Genomic DNA, 27,559 nt, shown 5'->3' with positions numbered 1-27,559 from the left:
TATGGTGTTAAAAAAGCGAGCTAAGCTCGATCATCTGGAGTTTTTAAGTGTGTGGGCAACCCTTTGTATATTCTGCTTTTCTATGGATCACATCTGTGCTTAAAAATTATATGAACTAAAAATTATGGACTACATCGTAAAAGAACTCTTTCCAAGTCACGAATCAAGCGAAAGTATTGAGTGTCAAATAAACGTGACAGAAGAGCCTCCAATATGTACTAGTGAGGAACTCCAGTTAGCTGCCAGCAAGCTGAAAAGAAACAAGGCACCAGCACCGGATGGCGTAGCCTCGACTGGCCGCAGGCATAGATAACGCCGGAGGACTATCAGCAGGACAGCACGGCTTTGGCCGCGGAGTGTCTACAATAGGGACAATGTGAAACTGTCATAAATAGCGTAGGAGCAGCGCAATAGGGCAGGATACAATCCAGAAGTATAGATCACTTTAGATGTAAGGAACGCCCAATGGCGTAAGATGGGCGGACATATTGGCCGCCTCAGAGCTAATCATCAAAACTACGGCATACCAACAGCGCATAATGAGGAATTACTTACGTTACTTGTCAATCAAACATCAGAGAGTTCTCGTTGTATAGACGACACATCCGGGACGGCAGAAGGGTCAATTCACGGTCTCGATTTTTGGAACATTAGTTATGTCGAGATATTTAATATAGTGCCTTTCTAATCGAATACGCAGAGGATATCGCAGCAGTCATCACATCACGAAATCTTGAAGAAGTTCGTGGAACACTTAACCAAGTCAAATTACCCACATCAAGAAACACATCCCCTTAGAAATTAGCATGCATTTGATCAAATATGCAAACCACAAAAAAGGATAAGACTGGACTCAAGACTAACCTTCTAAGTCCAAATAAGCACAGAAGCAGAGACAGCCGCTAAGATGGCATCCCTACTCAGTAGACTGATGGCAAACATAGGCGGTCCAACCCAAAGGAAACAGAAAATAATTATGTCTACCAGGCTCTTCGTTCTCTTATACGAAGCTGAACTGGGAGAAAAGGTGCTAAAGGTAAAGCACCGATGCAAGCTTTCAGCATCGGCACAATGAACGGAAGCCCTGAGAGTTGTGTCCGCCTAACGCACAGTATAAGGCCAGCTGTAATAAGCGGCGTTTCAATATCGATACATTTACTAGCTTTTGAGAGGAAAAAGTTGTGGGCTTCAAAGAATGAGGGAATGGAAGAAAGGGTTAGCAAACCTGTAGCGCGCGAAATAAGGGATGAAACGCTAAGGCTATGTCAAGACCGCTGGATTAACGAAACATGTTTCAGATGGACGGCTAGGCTTATAAAAGACGCCGCCACATGGAACAGCAGGGACTTCGGCGAAGTCAGTTTTTATACAACCGAAATGCTTTCGCCGCACGGGTATTTCAAGAAATACCTGTTCAAAATAGGTAATGGCGAACACCTCACATGCATATACGGGGATGCCGCCGAAACGGACGCTGAACACACATTCTTCCGATGCATGCGTTGGGAATAGGAACGTCGAACGCTGGAAAAAACAGACGGCCACATAAACACTGAAAATGTAACCTACAAGATGCGAAGTAGCGAGGAAAGGTGGGAGATCATCAATGGTTTCGCCGAGAGAATTCTCCGTATACAAAAGCGGGACCTGGACGCAGGCACATCATCCTATGTAATGAGAAAGATGGAACGCCACTCTGATGTAATGCGCGAAAGCGGTTCCAGAGTGGGCTACGGTTCCAAATGAGGGGAGTTTCTTAGTCCTCGGACATGCATTAGGCATTTTCAACCCTCTATCCGAAAAAAATCAAAAATACCACAAAGGCCTTCAAAAGTATTTTTCAGTTTTGCTTTTTTGCTGTTAAAGCCGAGTTTTCTGTCTGCATTTCATATGGTTCGTAAGAAATTACGAGTTCCATAAACCTCGGGATCATTTTTCAACAATCCCGGAATTTCGGGACGAAAAGCAAGGAACTTCTCAGCTCTGCATTTCTGCTGTCAAAGCGGACTTTTCTGTCTGCATTTCATAAGAAACTACAAATCCCGACAAATTCGGGATCATTGCCCGACAATCCCGGAATTTCGGAACTAAAAATAAAGTGCTTTTCAGTTTTACTGTTAAAGCAGTCTTTTCTGTCTTTATTTCATATATTTCGTAAGAAATTGCGGATCCCGAAAATCCCGGCAGCATTTTCCTACAACGCCGATATTTCAGGAATATTTTCAGTTTTGCATTTTTGCTATAAAAGCGGACTTTTCTGTCTTTACTTCATATGTTTCGTAAGAAACTACAAATCCCGAAAATCACGGCAACATTTCACAACAATCCCGTAATTTCGGAAATAAAAAAAATTAATATCCCTTCTAGCCATTTGTATGGTGCAACATTGCTCCATTTGCCTAGAGTTCCATTCCTGCCTAGCACTACGTGTACATAATTTACATACGCCCGCTTACTCTCACACACGCGCCATTGAGCTGTAATAGCAACGATACATTTCGACAGTTGAACGCTTTCAATTTGCAGAAAATGGGTAAAATGAGTCAATGAGACTGGGTCACGGGTGATTTCATCACCGGCGAGTAGATCGAATGATGAATAGCTGTAGGCGCCGTCAATTGCTAAATGTACGAGTAGGTGTAGGTGGTCGCATTTGCTGCGCAACTCAATTGCGAACCATCCTCGAGGCTAATGATGTGGCACATGAATAGCAGCAGAAGCAGCGGTAGGGGCAGTGGCAATGACAGTGGCAACTTGTTTGTATGCTTGCAACATCATTAAAAGCTCTAAAACGATTGCATATTGACCACGATTCAACCGAGTGCCCCAAGCAACAAGCAACAGTATAGTTGTAGTAAAAAAAGTGCGACTGCTTGCAAAGGTGGCGGGGGATATTGGCCGTTGGCCAGAAGCACTTACTTGATTGTTATTAGGCGCCATTGAAAGTGGCCGTTGTTGGATGCGGCGTTGAATGCGTTTGCGTGCAATTTTATAAATTTTCCAGTAGAGAGCCAATATAACCAAAAGTGGCAGGTAAAATGTGCAACACGTTGCGAAAATCTGCAGAGAATAAAAAAAAACAAAGAAAAAAATTGAAATATAAAAAAATTGTTTAGCATAAAATAGCCATATTTTTTCTTTTTTTCACAAATTATTGTCTTTCGCATATGCGAGATGGTCTATTTTGCATTCACTCCTACCTGATATGCCACATCCTGTGAAACCATGCATTTTTGTTCTTCGATGCGCTGCATATACTCGGGATCCTTCCAGCCGAATTGTGGCGCCAACGAAATGATGAGCGCCGTAAACCAAACGCAAAAAATCATGCAGAAGACACGACTAGGCGTGCGCACATTGCTATAGTCAATGTTGGTGACGGTCCAGTATCTGAAAAGGAAATTCCGAGGGGATGTTATAGACACGTAATCAATATAAGCACAAACTATGTAGGTAAGTATTGCCAACAAACATTATGAAAATGCTGAGGAGGTTTTGTTTTATATGTTAGTGCACTTTGTTTAAAGAAAGAAATGTCTTTATATATAACGGGTGATTTTATAGCTAATATCTTTTTAAACAGTTGGTTTAAACAGCTGACGCACATTTCGTGTTTTGTTTCACTGTCAAACATCTTCTGTTTATATATATATATTATATAATTGGCACGTACACCCGTTTTGGGTGTTTGGCCGAGCTCCTCCTCGTATTTGTGGTGTGCGTCTTGATGTTGTTCCACAAATGGAGGGACCTACAGTTTCAAGCCGACTACGAACGGCAGATATTTTTATGAGGAACTTTTTCATGGCAGAAATACACTCGGAGGTTTGCCATTGCCTGCCGAGGGGCGACCGCTATTAGAAAACACTTTTTTTTCATTTAGGTGTTTCACCAAGATTCGATCCTACGTTCTCTCTGTGAATTCCGAATGGTAGTCACGCACCAACCCATTCGGCCACGGTGGTCGGCGAAGGAAGAAATGCCTTTGCAGAAACTAAATACAATTTCGGACGATGCTTCCTTCATTATTGCAGGTCTAGTCCCCGTAGACATTTTGACGAAAGAATGGCAGAGAGTGTATTCAAGGCTATCCAAGTCCGACGGTAGAGCAAGTCGTAAAAATATTGCAGAAGAAGAAAGGCGTCGTTCGATTGCCCACTGGCAAGACCGGTGGAACAGATCACCGAAAGGCAGATGAACGCATGGGCTAATACCTATTCTTACGACGTGGTTAGAAAGGAACCATGGGAAAACAAAATTCCATCTAACCCAATTCCTTTCAGGGCACGTGGCGTTTCGAAAATACCTTCATAGATTCGGCCATGATAGTTCACCAAACTACCCAATCTGCAAGGAGAGGGACTGATCACGTCTTGTTTCAATGCCCACGCTATGCTCCCGAAACCCGTAGCATATTGAGCGGAGAGAACATCATAGATTTTATGCTAAAATCGAATGCTAACTGGAAGCGCATCTGTGCGCATGTAAAACATATCCACACTGATTTAAGACGCGTGGAGGTTCGTAGACCAAATATTTAGCAGCCTATGAGCTAACCAGCCCGGTGAGATAATTCCTTTTTTGGACTGTTCCGCGGGGAGAGTGGTAGATACTGGAGAGGTGTTTAGTACGTAGGTGTAGCTGTAAGGCTACAAGTCGTGAATACTGCTATGCCGGTATAGCAGTACTCATAAGAGTTCTCTCTTCACGGGCGTCATCCCGGAAGAAAAAAAACAGCTTTTAATAAGCACACGTGAGGAGTTGTTAGATCTCCCATTGGGCGCGCCCCAGGTGGTGGATAGGAAAGCCCTGGCATCACACGAGTGGCCTTCCTTGATGGGGAAGATATTAAAAAAAATCTAAATTTTTCTCATCTACTCCATTTGTGTGTTTTAACCAAAAACTTAGATTTCTTTCTTTCGCAACCCAAGGTGTCGAAGGTCTCGAATAGCTTAAATACCGCTTCTGAACTTGTCATCAAGATGGAATGGCTCATTATTTAGATAACCTCATTTTGGCGTGCAATTTTTAAATTCAAGTAAATAAGTTCATGCATTTTCTACACATACAAACTGCTTTTGTGGTAATTGGATTTCATCTGCTGTTTCCTCTGAGCAAAATGTAACGTGAAATCACATTAGCGCAAAAATAAAGTGAAATAAATGTTCAATACTAAATGGGGAAATTACGCCTAATGCACAATTATTAATAATAAACACATTTAGCTACCTTTGCTCGTCAAACACATCCACCACCTATGCGTATTTATGACTACTTCAATGGCTATTTACAAACACAATTCGACTGCAGTGCAACAGAGGTGCGAGGAACATTTATTTGTTTATTTATGGATGCACAGCCGCTCGCTGATTACTAGCAATAAATCTATTTTGATTCCAATTTACCTTTTGGCTTTGCCAAATCAATGCCAAAAAACAATAAATCATAGCGCGCCTTGCCACTGACACAAAAACAATCCAATATTTACCTATCAAATCAGAATTATGGAATTAAAAAATATTGATTTATAGACAGGAATACTTTGCATGTGTATGTGTGTTTATTATAATACGCTGGTGAATTGGTGGTTTTATTTTGTTAGGAAATTTCTAAATTTCGGAAGAGAAATTTAGCAAATGGGCAAATCTGGCGATGCCTCAAACGAAAAACAAAGCCATGCTTTGCTTGGTTAGAGAAATTTGCCCTTAAGAACTTCAGCATTACTGACTGTTGAATTTCTTTTTATTAACACAATGTCGGTGGCTTCGGGTATATACATATATATATGTATGTATATTGTATTATATAAATTATTAGGTATTAGGCCGATCTCCACCTTTTATTTGTGGTGTGCGTCTTGATATTGTTCCACAAATGATGGGATCTACAGTTTTAAGCCGACACCGAATGGCGAAGGTTTTTCCTGTAGAGCTTTTCATTGTTCTTTTTGAAGTTTTCCACAGTTGAGGAACCTACAATTCTATGGCACTCCCGAATGGAGGATAGATTTGTATGAGAAGTTTTTCCGTAGCACAAATATTTACATGCATTCGGATGTTTGCCATTGCTTGCCGAAAGGCTGCCGATTTTTATACAAAAAAAAAATAAATTCTATCGTTTGGTGTTTCACGCCAAGTGTTTGCAACCTGTGCACGGTCGAATGATAGTCATGCACAAACCCACAAATCGACTATGGCTGCTGATATAAAATATATTGGGTATGGGAATATGTTTCCGCCCTCGTAAAAGAGGTGTCGCTGCTGATACTATTTTTGTCTCCGCTCTGGTAATATACAGGTGATTTAAAGGTGTATATGTGAGGCCTAAATCGCAGTAGGTGACATTCGTTTGAAGCGTAAAGATCCCTTTTTATCTGATGTGAAAAATGTCTACGTTCATCCCAAAAAAACAGCATTTGTGGGAAGTCATGCTTCATTATTACTTTTTAAAGAAAAGTGCAGCTGTAACGTGTTGTATATTGATCAATATTTATGGTAATCGTGCTCTATCAAATACAACTCGTAAAGAGTGGTTTGGACGCTTTCAAAGTGGCAATTTCGACGTGAGCGATAAAGATCCCGAAGGGACACAGAAAAAAATCCAAGATACTCAACCACAACAATTATGGGATAAATACGAATGTCCAACCCTTGATGATATGTCCAAAGAGTTGGATGTTGACAGATCAACCGTCGGTAAACGTTTGCATGCGATGGGAATGGTCTGGAAAGTTACCTGCCACATCAATTGAACAAGACGGATTTCGAGAGACGTTTGGTGACGTGTGAGAGGTTTCTTGAACGGCAGAAAAGAAAAGGTTTTCTGCATCGCATCGTCACTGGCGACGAAAAATAGACCTGTGCATATAATCTAAAGCGCTGAAAATGTTATAGCCTGCCAGGTGCACCAAGGAAACCAGGTTCATCGACAGCGAAAGGAAATGTCCCTGCTTCAAAGATTATGTTGTGCTTCTAGTGGGATAAGAAGGGTGTCATCTGTTATAAACTCCTTAAACCATCTGAAACCAACTGAAATCATCACTGGCGATCCTTACCGACTGCAGCTAATGCGTTTAAATCGAGCTCTCAAAGAAAAGTGGCCGGAACGGGATGGTAGTCGTAACAAACTGATATTACTGCATAACAACGCTAGGCCAGACATTGCTAAATCGGTTCAGAAATATTTAGAGGAACTACATTGGGAAATCTTGCCCCATCCGCGGTATTCCTCAGACATAACACCTTCGGATTATTATCTGTTCCGATCAATGCAGTCAGCCCTTATTGGAGAGTGGTTCAGTTCTTACGAGAGCATCGCAAAGTGGCTCAATGAATGGATGGGGTCAAAAGAACTCGAATTTTTCGTCAGAGAAATGCCGCCTGAAAGATGGACTAAAGTTATAACTTCCAATGGCACATACGTTACATAATTTCACATATTTTTTAATTGTTTAAATAATTCGTAACTTTGGCTAAGAAAGGACGGAAACTTTATCCCCTACACAATAATATTTAACTGAAATAAATTTAATGTATTTATACAGATAAATAAATGACATTACTTCCTTCTTTTTTTGTAAAATTTTTTTTCGAAATGTTTTTTTCGCCATTCTTCGTTTTCTAATTATTAGATTTTCCGACAGTTTCTGTTCGGTGTTTTTAGTTTCGACGTTTTGAATATCGACATACGTTCAAGAGCCCGTTTTTTACATTGCCCTGGCGTCTAAACTAATTACATTAAGCAGTAAAAGCAGGAGTATCACATTTGCCTATTGAAGAGTTTGAGGGAGAATACTGATCGAAAGATACCAGAATTGAGGATGAAAAAATCTGGGTTTCTGCATCACTTCACACATTTCTTCCCGTGCGGGACAAGTGGTTCAAAAAAAAAAAATGTTAACAATATTCCAAAAGCTCGGTACTCATTTGAGATGGCGTAGTGTGACTTTTTTCTATTGCCACGACTAAATTTATTAAGTAGCGCGAAACGCGCCGTGATGATTGAGGCGTTAAAAAAGAATTCTCAAAAGAAGATAATGGAGATTCCAATGTCGGACAAAGAAATTGTTTTGAAAAATTGGAAGAATAGTTCGAGTATATGCAGTGGCGAACATAATTGAGTGAAGTATGATTTTTTTTTTTGTAATATTTACAATGTTTTTGGAGTTAGAATTTTTTTTTTATTATTATTAATTATACTTATTTTATGATTATCATTTTTTTTAATATTGCTCACTCTTTAAGTTCAATACATTTTCGTCTAAATTTTTAAATTACTAATACGATTTTTTAGAAAAATTTGAAGCATGCAATTTTATAGCCCAATAAATTTTAATATAACAAAGTGCAAGTTTTAAGTGGCGATTCGATTTGAAAGAAATATTTTCTCATGACGTCTCTTGGGCGATTTATAAAATGCAGCAGATAGTAAATGCTCTGCAGTGTGCTCATTTTCACGACCAAATAGACATAGATTGGGTCGTCAATGATCCCCGTGGTAGCCATATGCTGACCACAATCGTTGCACCCTGTACTCTTAGGACTTTCCTGCCAAGTTTTACGAGAATGTTCGCTAATTTCTTGTTTGGTTCTGTCACAACGAATTGCCGAGTAGCCGCAGGAATCCAACTCAGACCGACGTCTTCTATGGTAAGATCTCGTGAAGTTGTCGACTCATAGTTGAATAGATGCAGAATTGACACCTGGCGAGGGTTTAAGGCCTATGATATACTTGCATAGCTTTCATTAGGCAGTCTATCAGTCAACTTGTTCCTTGTAATACTCTCTGTAAAAAAATAGAGCTGGTTCTACAAAAAAAAAAAAACAAAAAAAAAAATTAAAAATTAAAAATAATCAAAATAGAGTTGGCTCGTTTTAATTTGTTTTGCGCATTTTTTCCACAAAAAGTATATTTTTATGAGGAAAAAAATGCAAAAAAGGTCGGGACAATTTTAATAGCTTTAACTGGCATTTAATTTACGAAACTTTCATGTGCCAAAAAATTTTCTAAAGATTCGTTTCAAAAATTCAAAATTTTGTTGAAAATTTGTTTTTACTGTAATACTCTAGCACTGTAAAAAATAGCGTTGGTGCTACAAAAAACAAAAAAAAAAACAAAAACTAAAAATAATCAAAATAGATTTGGCTTGTTTTAATTTCTTTTGCGAGTTTTTTCCACAAAAAATATTTTTTTATATGGGGAAAATGCTAAAAGATGTCCGGAAAATTTTTAATCTCATAAAACTGGCATTTAGCTTACTAAACTTTCATGAGCCCAAAAATTTTCTAAAGATTCAGTTTCAAAAACTCAAAATTTTGTTGAAAATTTGTTGATTTTTACCTAATTTCGTATAAAGTTTCAATGTTAGATTTATGATGCGCTGGTTAGAAAAAACATAAAAATACTTTAAGTCGAAAAATATTGTAAATAATAAAAAAAAAAAATCATGCGCGCAGCTGTGCGCGCCCCTGTATGTTGGCTACCTTGCAGACTACTTTGAAGGGAATCAAATAAATATCATTGAATAATTTAACCATAATTTAAGCATTTCCATTTTATAAACAAATTCTGTGCACTTTTTGAACAGACTACACATACCTAAATATGTTGTATTTGCAGCGACTTTGTTTTTGTTGTTCTCGCCAAAATCACAGGTGAGTGACTTTGACATTGACTTTGAAATTACCCATAAGCGCCTTTTATTTATTATTATGCATCAGCGGAAAATTGTAAAAATTAAAAATAAATATCAAGTTTTAATTTACATTAAAGGCTATGCGTGGCTATGTGTGGCTATGTGTGTCTATGTGTGCCTAACGTAAAACTAATATTTGCCTTTACTCGCATATTGTTTTCCCAAAAATATGTTATTTCTGCTACACGCTGTTGCTGCCCGTGCGCTCTAGCGGGGGCGCCAACAATGGAGAGCAGCTGTGCATGCCTCTGGAAGCTATAAATATGCGCGCACGCTTTTATCTGTATGTATGAATGTATGAATGTATGTATGTATGCATGCATAAATGTATGTATGTATATGGAGTAGTAGTAAATTAAATTTGTACAGTAAACATCCTCAACTAAGCTGGCAATGACATGGCATAGTGACGCTTGTGCTTTGCACTCGAAACAGCAAACAATACGCGTACATACGCACAGGCACACACACACATCCATACAGCATACAACACACACTTATAATTAATTGCAAACCATTTTCGCATTGCTGCAAATGTCATTTAATTACTTTTCATTTGAATTACGAATAGCGAAAAACAACAAAATTATAGAAAGCAGATTTCATGCTCCAGTTCGTGGGATTAAATATTTTGGCAAGATTTGGTGGCAGCAAACAAAATACGCAAGAAATGCAAATTATTTCGGCAGCGAGTAGAATGTAATTATAAATCAGCTACAATTATAACTTCAGTGCGCGCTGCTGATTGGCATTAATTATTTCCGCCTTTAGCGAATGACGAGCAACTGATTGAGACGTTCAACTTTTAGAGACTTCGTTCTGTAATTATTTATAATTCGAGTGAAATAGGCAAAACAAAAACAAAAAAACAGGGAGAACAATTGGAAATTGTAATTTGTAGGATTTCATATTTATTAAGCTCCAACTGTGAAGAAGATGTGATTTATGTTCGCATCTTGTGAAATATTATATTAATGAATCATTAAAAGCTCGCAGCTGCCGCGTGGTGTATGGGCAAACTGACTCCATTAGAGAAAATCAATATTGCCAATGGGAAAAGAGCGTATATGTCACACTTGGCTGTCAGCCGACGTGATACCAATTTCCAAACTGAATAAGCCAACAAATCGCCTCGATAGCTGCGGACCCATATCACTTCTTTCTTGCTTAGGAAAAACATTTGAAAAAATGATAGCAAAACGGCTTATGTCAACAAAAAATGGGTTTGTGAGTCCTAGTTAAGTTGCCTTTAAAAAACACCACAGCACCATGGAAGGTCTTCCACAGGATGGATGTCCTCAAATACAAATTAATCATCAAAATACAAATATAGCTGAAGCCAATGCGCTGAAGATACTTGGTATTGTATTCGACAACAAATACACGTTTATAGAACATTGTCTGTACCTCAGGAATAGTCTTACTAGCCGACTTAGCATCATCAAATACCTTTCATCTAAGCACCTTCATATCCACACAAACACCCTCATTAACATAACTAGAGCTTATTGACAAATATACTATTTTTTGTTTTTTTTTTGTTTTTGTTTTGTTGGTGCCTTCGCACCATATAGTAACCGTCGCTACTACGTGTGTGGTGATTCCACTAAAAATATCCCTCCTCTTCCCTGTATTTTTCCCTCCACCCCGGGATTGCTTCCGCATTGCTTCGAGGTATAGGGCCAAGACGGCGTCTTAAAAAGGACACTTACTTACTCACCCTGCGTCCCGGGGTCGCCTGTTTTGGGAAACCTATGCTCAATGCTCTTCAGCATAACTTTCCATTTCACGCTTTTTTTTCGGATAATATCCTCAACATAATTTGCGACGGCATTCCATTTGTCTTCGTCTATCATCATTTTCTCGATAATTTCTTCAGGTGCAAATACACCAATAGCTCGTTGCAGACCTGTTATCTCCATGTTCCACCTCTCGCATTTAAAGAAGGTGTGCTCCGCAGCATCATACTCAGTATCTCCATATACTTGCGAAAGGACCCATGTCCGGACAAAAACTGTGTGAGGTAATAGTTAACCTCACCGTTATTTCTTACTACCCACTTCTTTACATCGGGTGTTAGTCTCGCTTTCCATCTACCGTACCGTTCAGAGTTCTATCTTGCCTGCCAAAGTGTGAGCGTTTGAACTCTTATATCGGAGAAGCGTGGAACTGGGATTCCTGTGTTTTTTGCCTCCCATCTCCGTTTGCGCTCTTGTGCAAGAATATCTATAGGGATGGTTCCGCTGATAACTAACACCGCTGCTTTAGATACTGTTCTGCATGACGAAGCCACTCTGAGAGCACAGGTGCGTTGCACAGATTGCAGAGTTTTCCGCCGGCATTGCACCCTTAGCGAATCTGCCCATATTTCGCATCCGTATAAGAGAATCGAGTTCGTCGTGTCCATTAAAAGTTTTCGCTTGTTCTGCGTTGGACCTCCAAGGTTTGCCATGAGCTTACTTAACAGCTCTTGTGGTAGCATGGTTTATGTGTGTGTCTAATTGCACTCCTAGGTACTTGACCACTCTTTTTGTCGATAAAGTGGCATCGTGTACTTGTATGTCTACTTCTAATGGGATACGTCTGTTCGTTAGAAGGATTAGCTCTGTCTTCTCTTTGGCCAGCTTTAATCCATGGTCTTCTAGCCATGTCTGAACTCGGATCATCATCTGATTTAACTTCCTTATTCGGGATCTTGAATTTTACATTTAAGGCTTCAATTACGTCGTCCTAACTTAAGCTGTTGAAAGCATTTCTAATATCCAGTGTGGCTAGTAATACTAAGCGTTTGGAGTATCGATTACCTGCCTGGGCATGTTCTACGCTAGCTATTATATCTTGGATGGCTCCTAAGGTAGATCTGCCACTTCTAAAACCATGCTGCCTGTCGGAGAGGCCGCCGCTGTTCTCTACGGCTTCGCTAGGCCTATGCTTTATCAGTTTCTCAAAGAGTTTTCCTGCGCAATCTCGAACATAAAATCACTAAACAAGGCTTACCATACCGCAGTTCGTAGAAGCCTTAACGCCTTTCCAACATCTCCTACTAAGTGCATACTTTCCGAGGCTGGCCTCTATCTATCACTGATAGATACAGAAGTCGCAATTTCAGGCTAATCGCGAAACTTTTGACCACCACCAAAGGACTTCTTTTTAATACCTTGAAGACTGCTTCCAAACACAAACGAACATACAAGATAAAGTTCGCTAAACGAGAGTGCATTTCATCACTGTATAACCTGGGATTTCAAATCCCAAAACCATCGCTTAAATTGTGTTAACAGTCACTCTGGACCTTCTCCCCCACCTCAATAAACTCTGACCTCCCCAAGTTCTATAAATATAACACTAGCTCCGAACTATTCAAAAACACCTCCTCGAACTAGTCAACAGAGTCAACTCTTCGGCGAACTAGGTAACTCACATATTTACAGACGGCGATAGCACAACTTTCGCTGTAGTACACAACAATGATGCCCTGATAACAGGAGGCTTGTTACCAAGTTATAGCTCAATATCTTCATCCGAAGCAACCGCTATCCCTAAAAGCAGTGGAATTTGCGTTGAAATCTGATAGCTTTTCGGTAATACAATTGCTATCCAACATTTACGGTAGTAGTCAAACTCTCTCCCAAACACGGGATTACTTAATAAAAGATGGAAACAAAATACGTATCGTCTGGATACCAAGTCACGAAGGCATTCTGGGAAATTAATCGGCAGATCTAGCGGCCAAAAACATGCACCAATCCCCAGGCTTTCTATCTGCTCTACTTGCCTCTAAAGACATTCAAGCTTACATAAACATCTATTTCCTTCGACAAAAATAAGAGGTCTGAGAGGTCTTTTCCAAGTCTGACGGCGCTGCAAGTATTGAGCAACGTCAAAATGCATAGCCGTATTAGTTTTGCTAGGATACCAAATCCATCGCCGTCGACGAAAAGATGGTGTGTATCAATTTTCCTTTCATGGGTCCTTTCCAAGATTTGGCGTATTGTGAATATCCGTTGGGTGGTGTACTTTCCAGGTCTACAGCCACAATGATAAAGTCGAATCAGTTGGTTGATGGTGGGCTTCAACCATTCACATAATGCGTTCGCTAGAACCTTACAGGTGATATTTAGAAGAATAATCCCGCGATAATTGGCTCACATTGCAATCACATTTCTTGTGGATTGGGCAGAGTACACTTAAGTTCCAATCGACAGGTATGCCGACCATATTTTGCGTAGGAGCTGATCCATAAGGCAACCACCTTACCAGCTCCTCGTCGCCATATCTGAATAGCTCAGCCGGCAGTCCGTCGGCACCCGCGGCTTTCTTGTTAACGCTATTCTCAACTCGTCATGCTCGGATAGTAGAACGACAGTGCCGTCATCAACGAGTCAAGTATCGGGCTTTTCGCATTCTCTGTAACATGGGCAGCTGTCACTATCTAACAGGTTCTAGAAGTATTCTCTCCATAAGTTAAACACGCCCTGGATGTCAGTCATCAGACCGCCGTCTTTGTGCGAAATAATTAATAACTTGGCCTTTAAAATCATATGAAAGACTTAAATTTCCATCTACTCCACGAATTTTCGGAACCGACCAAAAACTAAAATAAGAAGTCACTCAAAGATATCTTAAAAGACGAGGAGGAACTACTACAGAGTCTCAACAACACCGTTTCATTAAGCTAGAATCCAAAATATGCAATTAAAATTTAAATTATACTTACAGAGTAGATGTCTTTCTTAAATTTAAATAATGCCTTTACGCTTTCGCAATATGTTGTGGGAAAGAAGCACTTATGTGTGTGGGTTGCTGTTTTCATAAATTGTATCCCCTCACATATTTTATTTCATTTTTATTTTATTTAAGTACATGAAATAAGAGATGGGTATGACATCTCACCTGTCAGCTGCAATCGCCACGAGATGCAATATGGACGCTGTACAGCAGAGCACATCGCACGATGTCCAAATATCGCACAGCTCCGGGCCGAGTATCCAACCCTCGCTGATCTGCATGGGAAAAAATAAAATTGTAAATATTTAAAAGAGTAATATTTATTTCAAACAAAAAAAAAAAAGTGCAAATTTGCCAATCGCGTTAAAATACAGAGGATACATTTTTTTAAGCGGGTACATTTTTTTAAGCGCTAGTTACGAAAAACAATCTGTTTTTACAGGCACGTTTCCCCTTTCTAATTTTGCAATGAAATTTATTGCGCGACATTTTAAAGTAAAAATATTTGTATGAATGAAAAAGGGGAAAATAAAGACTGCTGCAGATATCTGTTTTTTTTCCTTTTTTATTTTCATATTACAAAATTACATAATAATTTACTGCTCTGCTACTAATATTTCACTTTATTGGGTAGTCCGAAAAGTTCCTTAGCAACTTTCAACAAATTTGAACTATTTTTGTTGTACGGTCCGTTTTGACCGATGATCTTCTGTGGTTTTTCGTGTGCCGCAATATTTCTGCTGTGTAGCCTTTGTGAGATTTCTGAGCGAAAACCTGATTTAAGAAAAAAAACTTTTCTCAATTTAATAATAAAATTTACTGGCAAAGACTGAATAAAGGAAAGTTTGTGGTAGTCAAACCAATATTTCATAAATATTTCTGCTGCTTAAATACTTCTCAGCCAACTTCGCCTTTTTCTGTCATAAATTTGAAATGAATTGGCATAGCCGTTTTTTTCGGCGATAAATTCGCTTCAATTAAACTCCTCATTTGTATCTAATCAACATTCGCTTAGCCAGGCGAGGCGATACTATTGTCTTCGGATTTCAACAATCACACAGCGCAACTTTGCTCAATCCCGTCTTTGAGAAGCCCCTTATATTTTGAGAAGCTTTAATTTATTATGATATTTTTATATATGTAAGAATCACAAGAAAATGGTGCGACTTCACTGAGTTTTATCACCTTTTCTTTTCTACTTGTGTACCATTAAATTTTTCATTCTTAAGTGTTACAAGGCGCTCGCCGTAGCCGAATGCGTTGGTACGTGACTACCATTCGGAATTCAGAAAAAACGTAGGTTCGAATCTCAGTGAAACACCATAGTGAAGAAAAAGGTTTTTCTAAAGCGGTCCTCCCTCGGCAGACAATGGCAAACCTTCGAGTGTATTTCTGCCTTGAAAAAAACTCCTCATAAAAAATATCTGCCGTTCGGTGGCGGCTTAAAACTGTAGGTCCCTCCAACATCAAGACGCACTCCACAAATAAGAGGAGCTTAAGAGCTTGGCCAAACACCCAAAAAGGCTGTACGCGCCAATTATATATAAAAGGTTCTCCAAGAGATGTTATTTTGATATTCAAAAAAAAAAAAATGCTAATATATGTTTCAACATAAATGACCGGATGTTTATTTCATTATAAAGAGGAAGGTATGCCTTTAATAGTGGAAAATAACATCAGGTAAATGACCACCACGACCACGCTTGCAGGACAATATCCTTTTCGTGAAATTTTCCATAACCGCAAAAGTGCAAAATGGCTGCCCTATGTCCTCGATTGCCTCACGAATTCCATCTTTGAGGTCTTGAATCGACCCTGGGCTGTTGGCGTAGACCTTCTCTTTCACGTGGCTTCAAAGAAAAAAGTCACAAGGTGTTAAATCACAAGATCTCGGTGGCCAATTGTGATCACCTCTTCGAGAGATAACGCGGTCCGGAAACTTTTCCCGTAAAATATCAATGGTTTTGTTGCTTGTGTGGCACGTAGCGCCGTCTTGTTGAAAATAAACGTTGTCCAGATCAATGCCATCCAATTCCGGCCGTAAAAAATCGTTAATCATCTCTCGATAGCGCAATCCATACATTCATAACATCTGTTATTGGAAAACCCTTTATATAAGTGTTTTATGAGTGAATTATATACATATGGAACTTATTTTTGCATACACTTTGTTTGAACTTAACTGGACTTAGCTTAGCTTGACTTAATTTAACTGAAATTAATTTAGCTAAGCTTAGCTTAACTGATTTAAATTATCTCAACTTAATTTGACTTTATTAAGTTTAGTGTGACTCATTAATTATAAATAAATGTGAATATGAAATTAACTTACGACTTGAGTTGAAAAATTGTGCTTAACTTAACTTAGTTGAACTCAACTTAACTTAATTTCAGTATGAACTGAATTAACAGTTAGTCAAGTAGACGGGCATGCCAAATAAACAACTTAATTTAATGTAGATTTAGTCAACTTAACTTAACTTAACTTAACTTAACTTAACTTAACTTAACTTAACTTAACTTAACTTAACTTAACTTAACTTAACTTAACTTAACTTATTATAACTTAACTTAACTTAACTTAACTTAACTTAACTTATCTTAACTTAACTTAACTTAACTTAACTTAACTTAACTTAACTTAACTTAACTTAACTTAACTTAACTTAACTTAACTTAACTTAACTTAACTTAACTTAACTTAACTTAACTTAACTTAACTTAACTTAACTTAACTTAACTTAACTTAACTTAACTTAACTTAACTTAACTTAACTTAACTTAACTTAACTTAACTTAACTTAACTTAACTTAACTTAACTTAACTTAACTTAACTTAACTTAACTTAACTTAACTTAACTTAACTTAACTTAACTTAACTTAACTTAACTTAACTTAACTTAACTGAAATTAACTTAATTATAATACGAAATACTGGGCTAAAAATTAATACAGAAAGAACGAAGTTTATGGTCCGATTCAGCTCCGGTTTAAGGCATGATGTGTTGCTGATCGGAGCCTATGCATTCGAGAGTGTACAAGAATTTACCTATCTGGGTATCTAAATGTCAGCCAATAAGGAGACATCATTGACAATGAATGATAAAGTTTAAGCAGCAAATAAGTCTTACTTTTCGAATTTGAAGCTGCTTAGGTCTAAATTATTATCACGCGATCAGAATTTAAGGATACAAACAATACAGGATGGACGAAAAAACTACTGGCATAAATCAACTAATGTCATTTGAAAGTGAAATATTGCGAAAAATATATGGACCTCTGAGACTGCAAGACGGTACCTATCGAATTAGATATACTCGTAATCATGAGCTGGAACTACATATTAGCAAAAATGAAATGATAAAATTCATAAAATCTCAGAGGATAAGATGGCTCGGATACGTGCTTAGAGTGCCCAACGAGAGAAAAACTCGAAAGGCAGTTGAATTACACCCTGTTGTAGGCCGAAGTAGAGGACGCCCCAGAAAAAGATGGCTCGAAGACGTGGAAGTTGGCCTTGTAAAGCTAAACGTGCGGCGGTGGAAGGAGGTGGCCTTAGATAGATACATATGGTGCAAGGTTGTGAATGAAGCAATGAATCACCAAGGACTGAAATGCTAAGAAGAAGAATATGAACATAAATATTTAAAGTACATATTTGGATTTTTATTCTGTTATCTTATAAGACAATCTAGAATGTGTAGAACTAATACATACTGCATAACAAGAAGACATACCATATGCATACATACATATCATATAAGTGGTCATTCAAAATTATCTTTATCTTTATTTTGACTAAACCCAAGAAATTTCTTCTTATCTGTCTGCCACTTTTTTGTTCTGCTAATTACTTAATGATTCTCTCGCCGCTCTCAAACTACTTGGGACAGTAATCAAGGAATCTTAAATCAACAACTCTCACTTTTTTCACTAAAACCTCAGTTCGGAATATTTTTTTTACATACTTTCCATATAGCAGATTGGCTTTTATTTAAATCTAGACCAGCGCGACGCTTAGCGCGATGTAACCATTAGCCTCTATATTGCACTTTTTAGACTACCCAATACTTTCATATTGCGCTAACCGGCTCTTATAAAGCCTGAAAATAATTTTGTAAAGTTTTATTTAGTATTTTCTGAGCTTGCCACAATATGACACCAATTTGCGTTAACTTTTTGCAGCACTTACCTCGTAAACCGCTCCTAGCGGCATCACCAAACATGCCACCAATAAATCAGCCAGCGCCAGTGATACCACCAAATAATTAGCTACATTCTGCAGGTTGCGCTCGAGTATAATTGCCGCAATTACAAAAACGTTGCCTGTTGCAAGAAGTTTTTTAGTTTTACATTGTTTTTGTTTTTTAGTTTTTTTATTCGTAGTTGTCAACACGCGCACCGAAAGTTTATCATTTGCATTTACATTTTTTGTTAGCATGATTTGCATTTGTTGTATTTATTGTTTTTGTATTTGTAATGAAACAAGTTTTTTCGTTTATTTAATTCGGATTAACGTTGCGTGTTGATATTTATTGTTTTACATTTTTTGTGAATTTTAATTTCGTTTGTGGTAATTTTAGCAGTAACAGGAGCAATAAAAATGCGGTCATCGTTTTTTGTAGGAAAGTTGATTTAATTTTGTTTTTTTTTTGGTGTTGATTGTTTTGAAGAGTACAGTGAAGTTAAATTACGCATATCATTGGAATAAGAAGGGAAGGAAAATGAGAAAAATATTATTTTAAATATGAGTATGACTGTCATTTTTTGTATACTCGTACATAAATGTTATATAATATAAAAAATATATAAATATTTACATTATATTCAAGCATTTGGAAGACATGTATTTTTTTACACTCTCTGTATATTTCATATTCATTCATTCATTGAAATTAAATTAAAACGATACGTTGGATATTTGGCATCAAAAAACAGAATTTAAAATTCCAGCATCAAAAGTAGCTGATGCTTCCATTAAAATTTTACGAGTTTAGCATTTGCCAATTAGAAACTAAAAAACTTATTAAATCGCTATTATTTGGGTTTTCAAATTTCGTTGCATTTCAGATTCATGAATTTATTCGGGTTACGAGGTATAGCTACTAAATAAAGGACATTGCAAACAAATTATTTATATAATATTATCACCAAAGTCATTCTTCTTTTTCCTGTAAGAACACAGACGGCAATCTGGTGACTGACATCCAGAGCATATTTAAATAATGGAGCAAACACTTCTCGAACTTGTGAAATAGTGACAGCTGCGCATGTTACAGAGAATGCGAAAATCCCGATTGACTCGTTGACGACGGCACTGTCGTTCCGCCAGCCGACCATGACGAGGTGAGAATGGTGGAAACGCGTCTAAAGAACAAGAAAGCCGCAGGAGCCGACGGACTGCGGGCTAAGCTATTCCGATCTGGCGACGAGGAGCTGGTAAGGTGCATACTCTTAGGCATCCGCTCCTATCCAGAATATTGTCGAGCGAAAGCATACCTGACGATTGCAGTTTAAGTGCGCTCTGCCCAATCCACAAGAAAGTTGATTGCGATATGTGCCAATTATCGGGGGAGTAGTCTTCTAAATATCACCTGTAAGGTTCTAGCGAACGTATTGTGTGAAAGATTGAAGCCCACCATGAATCAACTGGTTCGACCTTATCATTGTGGCTTTAGATCTGGAAAATCCAGCATGCAACAGATATTCACAATATGCGAAGTCTAGGAAAATTCTCATGAAAGGAGAATCGATCTTCTTCGTCTTCTTCATCTTTTCGTCAACTTCAAAGCTGCATTAAACTGTACCAAAAATGAGTTATCATACCTACAGGTCACAATGTCTGAATTTGATAGCCCCGCAAAGCTACAATGGCTATGCAAATGACGTTGCTCAATACCAGCAGCGCCACCAGAATTGGGAAGGACCTCTCCGATCTGTTTGATACCAAACGAGGTTTCGAATAGTGTGACTCGCTGTCGTGTGACTTCTTTACCTGACGCTGGATTCTTTTCGTGCGAGTTGTTGAACTTAATCGCTCAGGTCCAATTTTTTGTAAAAGTGTACAATTGTTGGCGTATGATAATGATATCGATATCATCGGCCTTAACAGCCGCGCTCTTCCAAACTAAGTAGGCAATTGAGTAGTTAAGTCCTCTCTAGACGTAAAAAACTAACACTCTACAAGGCGCTCATCATGCCCGTCCTAACATATGGCGCAGAAGAGGGGAGGATAACAACAACCGATGAGGCGTACCTTGGAGTGTTTGAGAGAATGATTCTGCGCAAGATTTTTGGACCTTTGCACTGGTGATGGCGATGGAACAATTAGCTGTGTGAGCTCTTAGACGACATAGACTTAGCGTAGCGAATAAAGATCCAACGGCTACCTTGGCTCGGTCATATCGTCCGAATGGATACGAACGTTGCGGCTCTGAAAATATTGGATGTGGTACCAGCTAGTGTAAGCAAATGAAGAGGAAGACCTCTTCTGTATTGGACAGTTCAGGGGGAAAAGGACTTAGCTTCACTTGATGTATCCAACTGGCGTCGGTTTGTACGAGAAAGAAACGACTGGCGCGCTTTGTTAAACTCGGCCAAAGTTGCGTAAGTGGTTATAGCGCAAATCAAGAGGAAAAAGATGACGAAGAAGAAGGAGAATAAGAAGAAAAAGAAACCAGAAAGCATCTCAAACCAACAGCTAAGCAGTATAAGCTAACCTACAGCTTATTAAATTTTGTTAATTAAGTTGAGTAAATTGAGCAGAAATCAGCTGAGCTCTAGCGGACGCTGTTGCTGCATGGGTTGCAGCCTGACTACCATACAGTAATGTCTGGATTCGAAAGTTCATGGAACTCCAAATAATATAATGTAGGGTGGGCCATGTAAAATTTGCTTTTTGAATCGGCTATAAAAAAAACCTAATTAATATTTTTTGAAACTTTTTTTTTATTTTGAAGATTGAACATTGTCATTTATGAATAAAAAATAATATCGTTCAAATGACTGCTACGACTGGCTTTACAGGAGGTCATTCGATCAACCCAATTTTTAAACACATTTTCGATTGTTTGGGCTTCAATTTCATGAATGGCAACTTCGATTTCGTGTTTGAAAGCATCAATCGTCTCCGGGTGATTCGCATAGCATTTGTCCTTAACGGCTTCCCACAAAAAATGGTCCAACGGGCTTAAATCATAGCTCCAAGGCGGCCAATTGATATTGAAATTCAAAAACGGTAGCCAAAAGTTCGAGTGTAACTTTGGCAGTGTGACCAGTTGCACCGTCCTGTTGAAACCAAATGTCGTCCATATCATCCTCTTCAATTTTTGGAAACAACTCGTTGAGCATTTCACGGTAACGCTCGCCATTTACTGTAACCGCGGCTCCTCGCTCATTTTCGAAAAAAATGGCCCGATGATGCCGCCAGACCAAAAACCGCACCAAACAGTGACTCGTTGTGAATGTATTTGCTTCTCTACAGTAACGTGTGGATTTTCTTAGCCCCAAATCCGACAATTTTGCTTATTGACGTAGCCAACGATGTGAAAATCAGAAAAGAAGAAGAAGACTCATCACTTTGGAAATAGGTTTTAAATATTTCCCAATTTTGTTCAAGCGTAGGTATAGAGTCCCATTTCGTAAATGTCAAACCTTTAAGTAAATTATGAACACATTTGACATGTCATTTGTGTTACCATTCTCAGAAAAATAGGTGGTTCAAAAAGCAAACGCTATATGGCCCACCCTGTAAAAGAAAACTTTTGTAGAAGCGGACGCTCCTCAATGAAAAGGCTTTTCATAAAAAACTGCCATAAAACTGTAAGTTTCTACATTAATACAATCATATCAAGACGCATAGCACAAATTGGAGAAAGCGCTCGTCCAAACACCCAACAAAGATTGTAAGCACCAATTATTAACTTATTTAATTTTTAGATGTATAAGAGGTCTAATCATCTGGTGGCTAAATGTTTCTAGGTGCTGCTTACTTTTTGACACAGAAATTTAGTTTTTTATTTTTATTTCTAAAAGGTGAGGGCCTAAAAACCAATTCTCTCATGTTAGTACGACTGAAGAGAGTATGAAAAAATGTACATGGAGCATCGTAGAGATCTTCTAAGTGGCGGAGGAATCAAAACAAATTTCAGCGGCAATACTTTAAAAAAGAGATATGCACCTGTAATGTAGTTTGCGCTCATAATATGCATCCCTCATACCCAACACACACACACGCATTCGTATGCATCTAAAGCTTAGATTCTAAACATATTGAGTACTCAGTGCACACCACCGTTTGCGAAAATCTTCAAATTGCGGTGAGACTCATGTTACGATCAATATTCGCCGCGTAAGCAGTGCGAAGGTGGCACGTGGTCGAGCTCTTATTTCGGAGCGAGAGTTTACGTGAGTGTAAAAAACTGCATATATACACACATACATATACGAGTACACCTGTAAGGCGAACAGCATGTAATTTGCACGAAAGCAGTAGGAATAATTGGAGACTTTTGCAAACTTACTATGTTGAACTGAGAACTGAATTGCAGCGCGAGGTCTGCCATCAGCGTTACGTTGCAAAGCAACTGAAGGATCAAATGTTGTTATGGGATGGAAGGAAAACTTTTATTAGACAACAAATTTACCATAGTCCTTAGATTGCTTATCTTATGACGCAAAATCGAGCACTAATCACATTTAGCTGTAGGTGAATATATTTGGTGTATCGAACCAGCAGTGCCAGCCTGAGTTGGAATCTACTAAAGGCATGGAAATAGTAGAAAAAGTTTTCTTCAAATGCGGTTGAGCTTCCGCAGGCAATTGAAAGCATCAGAATGCATTTTTACACGCAGAAAGCTTCTCATAAAACTTATCTGTCTTTAGATGGGTATACAAGTACTTAGGGCTCATATTAGATAGGAATCTCTCATGGAAACCTAATATTGAGAAAAGAGTAAAGAAGGCCAACGTTGCATTATATACTTGCAAAAAAGCGGTCGGTAGTAAATGGGGATTAACAACTCGTGTTACACATTGGCTCTATACTTTTGTAGTTAGACCAAAGTTAATATTTGGAATACTTGTATGGTGGCCATCTGCTCGAAAGGCGAGTTACGCTAAAATCATGAGTAAGGTCCAAAGAACAGCTTTTTTATGCATCTCTGGTGCTTTCGGAACTACCCCAAACAAGGCGCTGGAAGTGCTAATCAATTTGCCTCCACTAAATCTCGTAGTGAGGCATGTGGCCGCCGCCTCAGTGCTTAGACTCAAAAGCATGGCGCTATGCAGAGACCGGTGGTTTGGCCTCGCCTCTATTTTGTACACGCTGAATAGTCACAAACAAGAAATAGACTATTCTATTCTCAGACTCACCTTCGACAAGCTCTTCAAGACGAGTATACCGTCAAGAAGGGCGTGGCAAACACCAACTCCATGGAGAAGGTGGGAACTAAATTTTTATACAGATGGTTCCAAGCTAGATGATAAGGTTGGCTATGGAACATTTTCGAAGGAATTAGAACTGGAACTATCCGTTCGACTACCAGAATACTGAATAAAAGAAGTGTCTAAATGTCTAAATACGCATGGCGTAACAAAAACGACGATAATTCTCGGTTAGCCAGGCGGCCATTAAATCAATGAATGCGGCAATAATAGGATCAAAAGTTGCACAGAAAAGCCGACCAGCTCTAAATGATATTAGCGTCGTATTCAAGGTCTGCCTTATTTGGGTACCGGGGCCCAGAGATATTGAGTGAAATTGTAAACCCGATGAGCTAGCCAGAAAAATTACTGTTCTGCAACTGCTCAGTGATAAAAGTATTATTGGGATACCTATGAGGAAGAGGAACAAACAGTTGAGTACTTCCTTAACAATTGTTCGACCTTAGCTAAAATTAACGCAGGTTGTCTAGGTAAATACGTTTTCAATTCTCTTACGGAGCTGTCTGGCGTGGCGATAGGACCAATCCTGCGCTTCATAAGAGCCACAAATGGTTTCACGAAGGAAAGTAAATGAGGTTCCCGTGCAGCACAGTGGTATCCCGACGGACCTGTAAGGTCGTACAGACCGATTGCCACCATAAGCTAACCTAACCTTAGACGCGTTCCAGAAATTAAGGTTTCTCTCTGACTTCTTAAGTGGCGCGCGGCTGAACAGAAAGTGTAAGTGAAAGCGAAGTGAAGTGAAAGTGAAGCGAAGTGAAAGTGAAGTGAAAGTGATGTGAAAGTGAAGTGAAAGTGAAGTGAAAGTGAAGTAAAAGTGAAGTGAAAATGAATTGAAGTTAAAGTCAAGTGAAAGTGAAGTAAAAGTTAAGTGAAAATGAGTTGAATTTAAGGTGAAGTGAAAGTGAAGTGAAAGTGAATTGAAGTTAAGGTGAAGTGCAAGTGAAGTAAAAGTGAAGTGAAAATGAATTGAAGTGAAAGTAAAGTGAAAGTGAAGTGAAGTGAAAGTGAAGTGAAAGTGAAGAGAAAGTGAAGTGAAAATGAATTGAAGTTAAGGTGAAGTAAAAGTGAAGTGAAAATGAATTGAAGTTAAAGTGAAGTGAAAGTAAAGTGAAAGTGAAAGTGAAGTGAAAGTGAAGTGAGAGTGAAAGTGAAAGTGAAAGTGAAGTGAAAGTTTTTTATGTAGGCGCCTATGATTTTCAAAACATTAATCGGCCGACGTCGCCGATTGGTGTGGTGCGTGCCCACCATTCGGTACTTTGGTTCGGACAGCGGTGTCAATATCCCTCGTGACCATTTCGAATTAAATTAAATTTTTTTTTTTATATGTACATAGATAAATAAAACTAACTTCATTAAAAAAAGTGTTATAATTTCACATCTAAAGGGTGGTTAATTTTAAGGGCCGATGTTGAATGTGAACCACACCTAAACGTCAAGCTCTTTTCTGCATTTAATTTGAAAGTTTTCAATTTCAGATTAGCTCAATTTGAACAATGGAAAGATACACAATCGAGCAACACGTTAAAGTAATTCAGGCTTATTATGAAAACGAGCGTTCAAATCAAAATGCATATCGCGCACTTCGTGATTTTTCATCTTCAGTGATGAGGCACATTTTCACCTCAGTGGATTCGTCAATAAGCAGAATTGCTGCATTTGGGCGAATGATAATCCAAGAGTGATTGCCGAAAAACCAATGCACCCACAAAAGTGACTGTTTGGTGCGGTTTATGGACCGTGAATAGTGAATAGTGTTCGCTATCGTGAGATGATAACGAACTTTTTATGGCCCGAATTGGAAGATATGGATGTGGACGATATGCGGTTTTAACAGGACGGTGCCTCTTGTCACACAGCTAACGGCGCAATGGCTCTTTTACGCGAAAAATTTGATGGCCGAATAATCTCACGTCGCGGCGATGTCAATTGGCCGTCAAGATCATGTGATTTAACACCGTTGGACTTCTTTCTTTGGGTTTATTTCAAAGAAAAGGTGTACGTCAATAAGCCAGCAACAATTCAAGAGCTAAAGGATGAGATAATTCGGCATATTAACGGCATAGAACCTCAATTATGCCTCAGCGTCATCGAAAATTTGGACCATCGGATGGAGGTGTGCCGCCGGGGCAGCGGGCCGCCAATATTTGTTCCATACGTAGTTGAGCTACACCAATATTATCATAATAAAGAAAAATTATGAAAATTTCTTAAAAAAATTCTATTTTATTCAAAATCAATACCGGCCCTTGAAACTTAACCACCCTTTAGATAAGGAACTATTTGCATTTGGTGGTCTTTGGAGGTGTGGCGCCGAGGCCGCGGCGGCCATTTCGCAGATATTTTATTCCATACGTAATTGAGTTACCCCAGTATTATCAGAATAAGGAGAAATGACAATAGTTTCCTAAAAAAATTCAACTTTATTCAAAATCATCCACCATTTATAATGGACTTATCTTGTAGCGGAACTTATGGCAGGTCTAATTAAATTGGTTTCAAAACTCCTTATAATATTTCTAATGATCAATTTTGCACAAACTGTATTTCTCGGCTCGATATTAATAGAATAATAATGTTTTTTTTAAGTATGCGCAATTTCTCACAAGATGTGCTTGCATCAAGGACAAGCAAAATTGTATTAAATTCCGGAAATGCACGCTTAGACGACTGACACCCACCGGCATTAAGAGAAAATGGATAAAAATTTGCATATCTCCATTCAACATTTTTCGGTGCTTGCAGTATTTGTAATTTATATTTCCATAATATGAATTTTGTATCACAATCTGAATTTCATGAATTCCAAAAGCAGCTCACTCGTTTCCAACGCTACTAGCACTTAAGCTTAGGCCAGGGTCAGTAAACACTTTTATTTCAAACAACCGTGAACTCTGCCATGGCTGCCGTCTAAGGAAATTGATTGTAAATGTCATTGCTTATATGAGTCTGTATGTATGCGCGTGTGTATGTATGTCTAACTGACACTGTAAATAAGTAATAAATGTTACCAAAAATCTTCCAAATGGATTTGTGCATATCCAACAGTAAAAGTTAAGGTGGCAATGACATCCCCGTTCTTCATACTTTCCATAGCCAGCTGATACGGGGGCATTGCAGCAGAAAGCAGAAGCTTACATTCACAGATTTACAATTGCTTTGTTGTGTAGTACACACATGCATGTATGATACTTACTCATATATACACATGCATGTGCGCTTGAGTGTAGATCAAAGACAAATAGTTGCTTGTCTATGCTTATGCACTTAAAGTATACCTTGGTGCACTTAATGACTTTTCGTTCAACTCAAGTCAACGCCATGCAACAGTCGGCATTACACATACGCAGAACATATGTAGCATGTCACATGCCACATGCCACATTCCACATACCTCATGTCGCCATTGCAGGTGTACGTACGTACATAAATGATCCCAAATGTCTATTTATTGCAGCCTGCAGCTGGTGTTGTTGCTGGAGACCACACACGTGCAATCTCAAAAGCGATTTGCTGTCAACGCCTTTTCACTTGCTTACAGAAACACACGCACACACATACATACGCTTACGAACACATAATAGACGCGCTTATGGAAAACAAAACCTTAGAGCTCATATGCAAATGACACTTCTGTGTGAATCATGCATGTATTTGTATGGAATGGTGTGACGCTGAGTAAACTTTCGTTT

At 38.6% G+C, this 27,559-nt stretch overlaps 1 protein-coding gene across 2 annotated transcripts in view; it reads right to left on the bottom strand.

The window, feature by feature from the left end:
* The window catches only part of LOC129245729 (5-hydroxytryptamine receptor 2B), a 94,015-nt gene that overhangs the window by 14,315 nt on the left and 52,141 nt on the right, over nucleotides 1–27,559 (bottom strand). For both annotated transcript variants that reach the window (XM_054884070.1, XM_054884071.1), the window contains 4 exons: nucleotides 18,616–18,749; nucleotides 14,588–14,697; nucleotides 3,201–3,390; nucleotides 2,920–3,060 (listed from right to left, as the gene is read on the bottom strand). In XM_054884070.1, the coding sequence (XP_054740045.1) occupies nucleotides 2,920–3,060; nucleotides 3,201–3,390; nucleotides 14,588–14,697; nucleotides 18,616–18,749 (575 nt within the window). The remainder of the gene's footprint in view (nucleotides 1–2,919; nucleotides 3,061–3,200; nucleotides 3,391–14,587; nucleotides 14,698–18,615; nucleotides 18,750–27,559) is intronic.

This window comes from Anastrepha obliqua, chromosome 4, assembly GCF_027943255.1.
Source record: "Anastrepha obliqua isolate idAnaObli1 chromosome 4, idAnaObli1_1.0, whole genome shotgun sequence".
In the NCBI taxonomy this organism is placed as follows: Eukaryota; Metazoa; Arthropoda; class Insecta; order Diptera; family Tephritidae; genus Anastrepha; species Anastrepha obliqua.
Note: the sequence above shows the minus strand (reverse complement) of the source record. Positions and strands in the feature narration are given on the sequence as shown.